The 11,936-nt window shown below is 39.7% G+C and overlaps 1 protein-coding gene across 1 annotated transcript in view; it reads left to right on the top strand.

Moving 5' to 3' along the window:
* Positions 1 to 356: 356 nt before the first annotated feature.
* Positions 357 to 11,936, top strand: part of BTAF1 (BTAF1 RNA polymerase II, B-TFIID transcription factor-associated, 170kDa) — a 105,657-nt gene continuing 94,077 nt past the window's right edge. Inside the window, exon 1 of the mRNA XM_011995863.1 lies at positions 357 to 678. Within this exon, the coding sequence (XP_011851253.1) occupies positions 665 to 678 (14 nt within the window). The 5' untranslated portion in view covers positions 357 to 664. The remainder of the gene's footprint in view (positions 679 to 11,936) is intronic.

Here is an 11,936-nt window from a genome sequence, read left to right as displayed (position 1 = left end):
CAGTGTCATAGCGACTTCTTGCTTTCACTCCTCCCACTGGCTTCACCACCTGGACAAGCTCATCTTAAGGTCCTTCTGATCTTGCTTCCTAGCAGTCTGATGGGAAGCAGAATCTGGGTGGTATGGAATTAGAAACCAAGGTTTTGAAGTTTCAGGACTTGGACTAAATCGACTTTTTCCTTCTCTGTTAAATAAGGGGACTCTTATTTCACCTCCTTCCCTAGTCTTAAGACTAGACATCCTCTCCATATCAGCACAAAGCGCTTTTATTTAGGCGCCTGCCACCAAACCCAAGGCGCTCGCGCCGAGCGGAGCCCCTGTCGGTGAGCTTACGTCACTTCCGGCGCGCTGACGCTCAGTTCTGCGTGCCGACGCCCGCGTCAGCAAAGAGCGGAGCTGGGGGTACCCGGTTTGAAGTCGTGCGGGTCGGAGGACTGCCGCCTCCGCTACTGTCTTGGACCCCTGCTCTCCGGCCGCCGCGGGGACGAGCTCGGGTAGGCGGCAGGGCAGATGCCCGAGGGCCTGCGCTGGAACGCTCCACGCCGCACCGGCCGCTCCCCTGTGCTCCGCGGCCTGGGCCTGCGCCTCTCAGCTTTCTGGAAACTAGCGCCTCAGCTGCGCGGCGCGTAGGTCGCGGGGAGCTCCGAACCGCCGGCACCCGGCCATGGCGGTCTCCAGGTGGGTCTTGCTCCAGACGAGCGAACTGAAAGGCGACTCAGGCAAGGCATGGGCTCCTCTCAGAGCCCCTACTCCTAGAGAAGAGCGGTTCTCATTGTCACTGGGCTCTGGCGCTTTCTTCAGTAGACTTCGGAGTTCGCCCCGTGGTCGGCAGGGGTTTGGGCTCGGGTTACTCCTGGATGAATCGGTTCAGTAATGCCTTTTTCTTGTTAAATAGACCCCTTAGCACGTTAGAGCTGTTTTTTCTCTTTCCTCACCATGTTTCTGTTCTCTGGTTTCTCTTCCCTCTTTCGGTTCTAGGAGAGTAAGTCTCTTATCTTTCTCAGTATTCTAAGGCTGGTCCCTAACCTCCATTTCATGGGAAAACTTGGTAGTTAGTGTCGATGGAGGGGAAACCTGAATTACTATTATCTAAGAGACCGTCTAATTATGTTAACAGTTTTAGTTTACGTTTTTAGGGGTATGTTCTTTCCTGAGATGTTTTTTAAAATTAAGTATAATTTCTCCTTTTGTTTGGCAGTAAACATTCCAACGTCAGCGTTGTAACCTTAAGCCAATTATCGTATTAGCATCATTTTCCGTAGCTAAGGCGTGGAAGATAAATCACAAATCTTATATTCTTTTGAAATATTGCCTGTCAACAGGAAAGCCCAGGAAAACTATAGAAAAACTAACAAGACATTTATTTGTATAGCTATAGGAGAAACATTCTTCTTTCCTCCAGTGTGATAGAATGGTTGGAAAGCTTTTGTAGGCGGATTTTGGTGGCCCTGTATACATGTGATTAAGGGATAGTTCCTCTGTGATAGTAATCTGGTGGATTCACCAAGTTCTTTAGAGTTGATATGGTAACTTTTAATGAGAATTGGATTCTTTTACCGTATAGACTGAAGGAATAAATGATGAAAACAAATAGTTTTCCTTCTTTTTTATAATTAACTGAACACATTCTTGGAGTATATTAAGTGCGCAAGTTTTATCTGTTTTGCAAGAGAAAGGATAACCCATTCCTTACAAACTCCCTAGATGACTGATGAAATAGTGTGTGGGAGAAGCCCATGGGAGTTGGGTGAAGGGGGTTGCTAGGTGCCGTAGTATGGGGCATCTGATTTTTATTTTATAGATTAATCTATTCAATGTGAGTAAATTCTTTTTTTAAATAAAACTGCCTTGGGAGAATGCAAGTGACATTTTACATTTTTGCAAATATAGAAAGGTGTATCTTCTAATTTGTTACCTCCTGTATAAATACATGAATATATACATTGTAAATGCATTGCTATATAAACTTAATATAACATTTATCAGGTAATTCAGTATTTAAGGAAATGAGGACTTCCTTTCTTAGAGTAACATGTGTATTATCACAGGATTGGATGTAGCTTTATAAAGACAAAATGAAAGTGTTTAAAAAGAACCTAAACTTCGGGCAACATTAATCTCTCTCTTTTTTTTTTTTTTTTGGTTTTTGTTTTTTTGAGACACAGTCTGGCTCTGTCACCCAGGCTGGAGTGTAGTGGCGCGATCTTGGCTCACTGCAAGCTCCGCTTCCCAAGTTCAGGCCATTCTCCTGCCTCAGCCTCTCCAGTAGCTGGGACAACAGGCGCCCGCCACCACGCCTGGCTAATTTTTTGTGTTTTTAGTAGAGACGGGGTTTCACCGTGTTAGCCAGGATGGTCTCGATCTCCTGACCTTGTGATCTGCCCGCCTCAGCCTCCCAAAGTGCTGGGATTACAGACGTGAGCCACCGGGCCGGCCTACACTAATCTCTTTTCGGAATTTTAGGACACTTAATATTTCTGAATGACTGAGTGGGTTTTGAAGGTACTGTCTTTTGTTCTGGATGTTGTGTTTCGAAGACTAGCACTCTTTTTCTGTAGATTTTTTTCTTGTTCACTTTTTAAAAAGCCTGTCATGTTTTTATGAAAGAGCTATTTCTGTGCTTAAACATTTTGAGACACCTTGTGTGTTTTGGGGGTAGTGTCAATTCTTGACTTTTTCATCTGTGGACTTCTTTGAATGGCAAATTTTAGTTTCAAGCTGACCTTCTCTACGCACGAAGTGTAGTTCTGTGCTAACCAAACTTCCTTTCTCTCCTGTTGGTGCAGACTCATTTTAATACTATTTTATGTAAAATAGGTGGAAAATAGCCCAGGAGGTAAAAACCATATGCCAAAATCAAGTCTAAAATATTTTTTGCACTGTTTATTACATATGCGTAACTGAAGAGACACTGTAATATTTTAAAGACCTTTCCACCAGAATTTCCAACAGATGGGAAATAGTAAATTAGTACCATTATTCCCTCAATTGTCTGGTCAAGAAATTTGAGAATATTCTTTGACTTCCCTTTTCCTCCCACTTCCCGTGTCCAGCCAGTTACCAAATCCAATCCTGTATATTCTGCCTTTCTAATCTTTCTCCAGCCAATCATTTTTCTTTCTATACCGGTTACCACAATCCTAAAACATGCCACCATCTCTAGTCCAAGACACCTTTAGAGAGACGCTTCCCTTTTGTCGCTGTAAAGCTACATCCAATCTTTTGAAAATATACACTCTAGAAAATATACATTTCTAGCCCTAGGAAAGGAAGTACTCATCCCTTTAAATATTGTATCACCTGATAAATCTCATATTAAGTTTATGTATCATTGTATTTGGTATTCGGACTAGACTGTTTAGTCCAAGACAGGAGCCTCTCTCCTTTTCCTGCCTTCCATGGCATCTCATTCAATCTGTTCTTCACTTCAATTGCATTATTTACTGATTTGCAAATTTGAACATGAACATGGTCATCTTTCTGATTAATACCCTTTAGTCGTTTCCTATTGCCCTAGGATAAAGTCCGCATTCCCAAACAAACGTATCTTAGCAGATCCTTTGTGATCTGGTTCCTGCGTCGTCTTTTTAGATTCATCCTGTGTCAAGTTCTCTGTACTTCCCCTTCACCTTCTCTCTTCTATCCTCCGCCCTCCCCAGAATTCATTTTCTTACCCCCTACTCTTTATGTTTGGAACACTTCTTAGCCCCATCTCAAGTATGGCTAGTTCTGACCTTAGTTTTTTTTTTTTTCTTTTTGAGACGGAGTTTTGCTCTTCTTGCCCAGGCTGATGTGCAATGGTGCGTTCTTGGCTTACCATAACCTCCACCTCCCGGGTTCAAACGATTCTCCTGCCTCAGCTTCCTGAGTGGCTGGGATTACGGGCACGCACCACCACGCCAGGCTAATTTTGTATTTTTAGTAGAGACGGGTTTCTCCATGTTGGTCAGGCTGACTTCGAACTCCTGACCTCAGGCGATCCACCTGCCTCAATTTTTTGATCTAAGCATATATATCACCTTGTTCAGGACTTTTTCTCTGGTTTTACTTCATCTGAGCTATTTGCACCAATACATATTCCTGTCAGTCATAATACTTATATTTTGTAATTGGTTAATTGTTATCTTACTTGCTGGATATATAAACTCTGTGAGAGAAGGAAATGTGTCTTTGATTTTTTCCATCCTCAGAATGCCTGGCTCTTAGTGGGTGTTCAGTACATGTAAAAAAAATGAATGAGTGATTTTGCTTCCTGCTTTAATACCTTTTGAGTTGCCATATGAGTTGCCTCATAAAGCAAAATAATGGTATTCAAAGATATAACAATTATTATTTAAATTATTCACAAGAAACACTGAAAGCCTGTAACATATACTAATTTGTTTTTTGCTGAGATTGACTTTGTGGAAGCAAGTCAAGTAGCTAGTGAATGACTAGCTGACTTTCCAGCATCCGCATCTTAAGGACAACATTGTTCTCTACTCCTACATTTGTAGGAGTATGATTTTACTGTAATTTGTGCATAGTAGACTATTTCCAGTGTTTTTCAGTGAGTGCTTTTGAGTTTAACTACTTTTTTCTTTTCTTTTTTTCTTTTTTTGCAGTAAGGAAGACTTTATAGCTTTTAATATTGGCCATTTTCTAATTTTAACAATCATCAGAATATTTTTTTCTTTTTAAAGCTACCTCCTACAGGAAGGAAATTAGAATAATTTTTTGAAGTTTATAATACAGTAAATTCTGTAATAGCATGGTCATTTATAATGCAAAATGGATATGATGTATTTTGTGTGGTCATATATTTTAAACCCTGCTTAATAGGCTTGGTTTTACTGTACTTTCAGTTGTAAGAATGTGGCAGATTATGAAATGCATGACTGTTGATCTGTAGCTGAGTTACATCTTGCAAAAATAATTTTGTTACTCTCTGAAATTGTAAATACAGTCATAGCATTTGAAGTTCTCTGTGAAATGCAGTGAAATATCAATGGAAAATGATATGATTCTTTAGACCCTTAGTACAAGACTCAAAATACAGATGTAGGAGTAGAGGAGAATGTTGTCCTTAAGATGCAGATGCTGGAAAGTCAGCTAGTCATTCACTAGCTACTTGACTTGTTTCCACAAAGTCAACCTCAGCAAAAAACAAATTAGCATATATTACAGACTTTCAGTGTTTCTTGTGAATAATTTAAATAGTAAGTGTTATATCTTTGAATACCATTATTTTGCTTTATGAGGCTTTTTCTCATTATCATCTGTTACTTAGTTGGGATTTTGCCACCAACAGTAAAAGCTACCTTTGCGATCGCACCACTGCATTCCAGCCTGGGTGACAGAGCAAGAATCCGTCCCCCGCCCCCCAAACAAAGCAACCTTAGATGGATTTCTTAGGCATTTTGTTGTTTGTTGTTTGTTTTTGGAGGCAGGGTCTCACTCTGGCCTCCAGGCTAGAAAGCTGGAGGGCAGTGTTGTGCCACAGGCTCAAGTGACCCTCCCATCTCAGCCTCCCAAGTTGCTAGGACCACAGATGCACAGCACCATGCCTGGCTAATTTTTTTTGTGTATTTTGTAGAAGTGGGATTTCATCATGTTGCCTAGGCTGGTTGCAAACTCCTGGGCTCCAGTGATCCACGTGGCTTTGCCCCTAAAGTGCTGGGATTACAGGCATGAGCCACCGTGCCTGGTTTAGGTTTATGGAATCTATAGCTGTGTTGGGAACCATTACTTAATACAATTTTTAAAATAGCTTGTTTTTGCTACCTTTGCCTGTTTATGCCACAATTAATGGAACTGATTATTGTACATGGGCTAGTTAATAGGAACATAGTTTTTCCTTAATCAGCTAGAGAAGGTTTCAAAAATTTATAATTTTCCCTCAGCGATCTGTGCTGTAAAGGTCATGTCTACAATGTCTAGACAGTACTTTTGATATGACTGTTTTGAAAGCCATACCTTAGATTTCTCACTTATCTTTGCATTTGAAAATGTTATAGTGTTCAGAAAGGGTTCAGAAAAAACAAAAACGCATCCTCTTATGGAAGAAACAAATTGCTACATATGAGCAGACCTTCGCTCAATTTTGTTAATTTTCTGTTTGCACTGTTGATACTTCAGAGCAACATTGTTTCAGTAGGCCTATTCTGTCAAATAAAAGGAAGTTTCTTGATGTAGGGGATGTTGAGTGGATCCTGGACAGGAAAATGTTAATGTAGAAAAAACTACCAATAAAGAACAACACAGGTTTTCTAGGCCTATTCCTCCATTACTGTTAACTTATTTTTAATAATTTTTTAAAAATAGAGATGGGGTCTCTCCATGTTGGCCAGCGTTTTCTTAAACTCCTGCCTCGAACATTCCTCCCACATTGGCCTCCCAAATGCTGGGATTACAAGCATGAACCACCTCACCTGGCCCTTATTGTTAATTTCAATCCATTATAAGATGACAGAAGGGACTGTTGTAAATTGTAATTTATCAAATATCTCATACTTTAAAAAATTTAGAGATAAACCAGAAAAAGTAGAAGAGTCATTATCAAAGCTTTTCCATTTCAATCCCAATGGTAAATTCCTCCTTATTTCTTTGGTTTGTTTCTCAAGGTACTTGTTTGAGGTATTATTTTTAATTTTTTTTCAATTGTGACACACACATAAAAATAGACTGTTTTAACCGTTTAATAATACACTTTAAAATGTATTATGAAGTTTACATGTTAATACATAATATATATTAATATGAAGTTTTAAAACCACCCATACTTCTGCTAAATAACCTAGATTACTATGTACTATGTTTTGTCATTAAGATAAAGTCATGCAAGAGGCTATAGGTTGTTCGATCAGGGATGGAGGGTAGAAAAAAATGTCTTGAAGGAAATAGCATAGCTTGGTTGTACATTTTCACCGTTCTTCATTCATTTAACCAATACTAACTGAGTGCTTTCTGTGTTATAGGTGCTAGAGGTATAGCAGAGAAAAACAGTGTGCTCTCCATTCTCATGGAGTTTATGGTCTGGGGTAGAATGGGATAACTTATCTAGCATATTCCTGCCCTTGCACCTGGCTTTGGTATGGTTTCACACCTTCATATTGATTCTTAGTGTTCTGTATGATATCTTTATGTTTAAAACAACATAACATTAACATAGTTTCAAATTATCCACAACATGACCTAGAAAGTATATGTTTAAAAACACTAATCTGGAGAATTTGTTGGAAGTTGTTTCTTTTGAAACATATTAATGATAATATGTACACTGTGCTAAGTTCCACATATTAAGTACACACTGTGCACTGTACTAAGTGATGGTCATGATCTTTCCTTATTTCCTAAGTAACACAGAAAAGTAAACATTCAAATCATCTATACTTAAAATTTTACTGTACTTTTGCTACGTATAAAATATGTGTAACTAAATGGGTACTCTTGACTGATCATGCTTTTTTAGTTAAGGACACAAAGCTATCTTTGTGAGGTATTCTGTCAGTTGACCTTCCCTAATTTATCGGAGAGTTTAACTTTATTTCGAAAATATCAGTGTGGCTTTTTGTGCCCCACCCCCCGGGATGTTTTAGAGTGGGAATACAGCATGTGTTTGTTTATTAACTATGAAGTAGTAATCTAGGACACGTTTTATTGTTTAAAATGCGTGACATTTCTTTCTGTTTATTTTTACGGCTTTACTGTTATGAATTAACGTAATGCAAACATCTGGAGAGGAGAGAGGTTGGATTGCAACTGCTAGCATAACCTCTACAAAATTCTATGTACTCTTTCCTTTTTCTAGGCAGTCTTTAGAATATTTGCCTGAAATCACAGGTTACATGAATCATGTCTTGTTTAGTTATTTCTTGGAGTTGACATCCAGATTGAAAATGGGCCAGATTTCTTATTCTCAATAAATTTATAACCAGTGGATATTATAAAATATAATTTTCTTATGTTTTACTTATCCTTCTATAGTCTTTGGTACCTTCCATGCAGCTTGACATCAGTTACCTGTGTCTCCTCTGTCTGTCTGTCTATCGTTCAGAGAATGAAGAATGTTACTTTTTCCTGCTAGCTGTTCTGCAACAGAAGTTTTAGCCAAAAGTAGTATGGGAGTAAGTACAGTGTTCCCTCAACCAGCCCTCCTTTTAACTTTCCCTTCTCTTCTGTCCGTCTAGCTTCCTTCAGACCTTTCCCTCACCAAGGGCCCTGTCTACCCTCCAACATAATACTGACTCTGTCTCACGTTCTTTTCCTTTCCCCACCAGTTCACTGTACCAGCCTTTTCCATTGTGACCTGGCCCTGATGCTTACCCTGCTTGCCTCATAGCTGGCTACCCTGAGATAACAGGTTAGACTGCCCTCTTGTCAGATCTTTGTCTGCTCATCTCTTTGTTCTTTTGTTCTTCCTTTTATGTGGTGTCCAATCTGCTCTCCTGGAGAGAGGAATGGGGCTATGAAAGGGGCTTTAAGTCAACAGAATCAAAGAAACATTCTTGTGTCCCCATTCCTCTATTCAGGGAGGCAATTTTGGTTACCATCCAAAGTGGAAGAAGTAAGGATAAACAGGCATGGAGTGGATGAGAGAATGAGCTGATCTGCTACCTTAGGGCATTTGGCTGGTGGGAAAGCAGAGGTGACGTGACATGGCATTGGGATAAAAGGCTCTGCAAAAAGGAGAGGCAAGAGGAACTGTGTGGCTGTGGGACAGGATCAGCATTAGGTTAGAGAGGAGTCTATAAGGTCTTCGAGCAGGAGTTCTAAGTGAAGCTGGGTAGCAGGGGACCAAAGGAAAGTTTAGGAGGGATGGAAATTATGGAAGGAATACAGTGCCTATTGCATGGCATTTTTCAGCTTGCTATTTGGGACAGGCCTAACTGCCTTATTCAGAATGCTGAAGTACTGCTGTGCTGATCTTTTCATTTACTGAAACATTACCTTACCAACCCATTTTTTTGTGTAATACTGCTATCACAGATTAAGGATGTTTCTCAAAGGAAGCAGGAAAAAAAAATACAAAATACTTTTTCTTTCCTTAAAGTTGGTTCTTAAACTTGTCCCTAAGAAACTTGAACTTTTCCTTAAGTATAGTTTTAGTTACAGTAAATATCAACTATATAACAAATATTTGAATACTGTGCAAAGTGTTGTGCGAGACAAAAAGAATGATTGAAGGAGATGAAGCCTAATGAGGAAAATTAGACATCATGTGACTAATGTGAGAGATGCCACCAAATAGCATGATAAATACTGAAGTAGCTGTTCAAGTTGAGAATTCATGTGGGTTTCAGAAAAGGAAGTAATCTCTGTTGCATAGTAGTTTGAAATGGTTTCAAGAAGGTGAGGGACTTCAGCTGAATCTTGATGGATGGGAGCTGGCTGAAAAGTTGAACAAAGAGAAAATATTTTGTTTGTTTGCTGTAGCACATTTTATTCTCTTGTTAGAGAAGCAAGCTCAGGCACACCTGAAGATCACGTCTAATCGTGTATCTGGTTAAATTCCAGGTGATATACCCATATTCTCAGCTGTGCCTCCCACCAGCAGTTCCTGTCTCACACCTGGGGCCGTTATATCTGCACAGCTGCCTGCTGTTGCAGTGAGGCAGAGTACCTACTCACTGCAACCACAACCAGTGACCATTCTGGGGATCTGGCAGAAACTGGCCAGGAAACCATCCCCTCAAAGAGGGGTGAGCCACTGTAACCCTAGCTTGGAGGAGTGTGAGAGACATTCTAAGTGGAGGAAACAGTATAGGCAAAATTGTGGAAACCAAAAATACCCATATTTGGGAGATACTTTTTGTTTTGGATTACTGTCTGGTAGGTAAGTGTGAGCCATTGAAAGTTTTAGAGTAAGGTAGTGGTTTATTCAAAGGGTGCTTTAGGAACTTAATCTGGCAACAGGATGACAAGGCAGTTGGGAGTGTGAAACTGGCACTCTCAGAGGGCCTGGACTTGGGGAATATTTGTTCTGGATATAATTTAAACAAATAACAGTATACAGTTTCCTCAGGGAGAAACTGATGAGAGTTGAGCAGCCAAGGATTGAACATGAATATTCTCCCAATATTAATATTAAGAGTATTAAGAATAGGAGAACTAAGGAAAGAAGAGTTTGGAGAACAGGGTAATATAATGTGCAACCTAGGAAGGAAAGTAGTGTAAGAATGGAGTGCTTGCTGGTCACAGCTGTCAAGGAAGAGTCAAGAAAAGTTGGCCTTTTAAAAAACTATTGGATTTGGAGCCTAAGAGTTCATTGGTGACCTTCAGGTGTGATATTTCAGTGTAGAAAGATGGAACCTTGATTTATATGGATTAAATTGTATGTGATGAGGAAATGTTGTTTTAAACACTTGTTCAAGATGCTTGACAGTAAAAAGAAAGTGTTCTAGAGAGTGGAGATCAAGCAGTTTATTTTCTCAGTAGGGAGAGAGCTCTGCATATTGGAAGAAGAGAATGGATTAGTAACACTGATTTGAGATATTGGAGAAAGGATAATTGAATGAGGGTAGAAGGGGGATGGTATCAAGACAAAAGTAGGTCAAGAAACCATTTTTTCCCTTTTTTTGGTCCTACTGTCTGATTGACTGTTCACCAATCCTATAGCAAAAGCCAGTGAATGAATGGGTAAAGGCAAGTGTTTAGACACAGTCTCACTTTGTCACCCACGCTGGAGTGCAGTGGCGTGATCTTAGCTCACTACAACCTCTGCCTCCTGGTTTCAGAAGCAATTCTCCTGCCTCAGCCTCCCTAGTAGCTGGGACTGCAGGTGGATGCCACTACACCTGGCTAATTTTTGTATTTTTAGTAGAGATGGAGTTTAACCATGATGGCCAGGCTGGTCTCGAACTCCTGACCTCAAGTGATCCTCCCACCTTGACCTCCCAGAGTGCTGAGATTACAAACATGGCCATGCCCTGCTGAGTTTCCTTCATTTTACTTCATGTATCACACTGCTGCCGGATTAATCTTCCTAAAGCGTAGTTTCAGTTCCATTACTTTCTTGACCCAAGACCTTCATGGTTGCGAGTTCATTAAAAGGTCTCCACAGTAGGATTCCAGCTACTTCTGTAGCTGTATCTCCCACTCTTCTCTTAAGTATACCCTGAATTACAACCAAACTGTGTTGTTCATTTCCCTAAATATACTCTCCCTTCTCTTACTGTTGTGTTCTTGTTTTCCATCTTCCAGGTATTTCTTCCCCTTTCCCTTTCACCACCTAATCTCCACCAGTGTTAAAATTCTTTTCTACCAGTAAGATCCATCTCATACACCATTTATTTTATGAAACCTTTTCAGTATTACATAGTTGGGGATGTAGTATTTGCTCCTTTCTTTCACAATCCTCAAAGCACTTTGTACTTCTTTTTCTGCCATGTATCGTATTGTACTTGCCTTACCTGCTCCCCTCAACCCCAGTAGCAAGTTCCGTAAGAGATTAGGCATCTCTTGTAATCCTAGCATAGGTCACTTTTATTTTTATTTTTGCAATTTTAGAAAAAGTATTATTTTAATTGACACGTAATTGTACATTATTATGGGGGTACAGTGTGATATTTTCATATACATATACAATGTAATGATCATATTAGCATATTATTCACCTTAAACATTTATCATTTCTTTGTGTTGGGAACATTCAAAGTGCCTCTCTTCTAGCTATTTGAAAATATACAGTAAATTGTTTTTTAGTCACTCTACAGTGCCACAGAACACTAGAACTTGTTCCTTCTATTTAGCTGTAAATAGGTTAACCAGCCTCTTCTATCCCCCTTGCCTCTCCTACCCTTCCCAGCCACTAGTAACCACTATTCTACTCTTAACTTCTATGAGATCAACTTTTTAGCTCACATTTATGAGTGAGGATATGCAGCATTTATCTTTTTATGTCTGACTTATTTCACCATAATGTCCTTCCGGGGCTTATCTATGTTAGTGTAGGTCTT

Source organism: Mandrillus leucophaeus, unplaced genomic scaffold (assembly GCF_000951045.1).
Source record: "Mandrillus leucophaeus isolate KB7577 unplaced genomic scaffold, Mleu.le_1.0 Scaffold1133, whole genome shotgun sequence".
Classification (NCBI taxonomy): Eukaryota; Metazoa; Chordata; class Mammalia; order Primates; family Cercopithecidae; genus Mandrillus; species Mandrillus leucophaeus.
The sequence above is the reverse complement of the archived record's forward strand: the minus strand, read 5'-3'. Positions and strand labels throughout refer to the sequence as shown.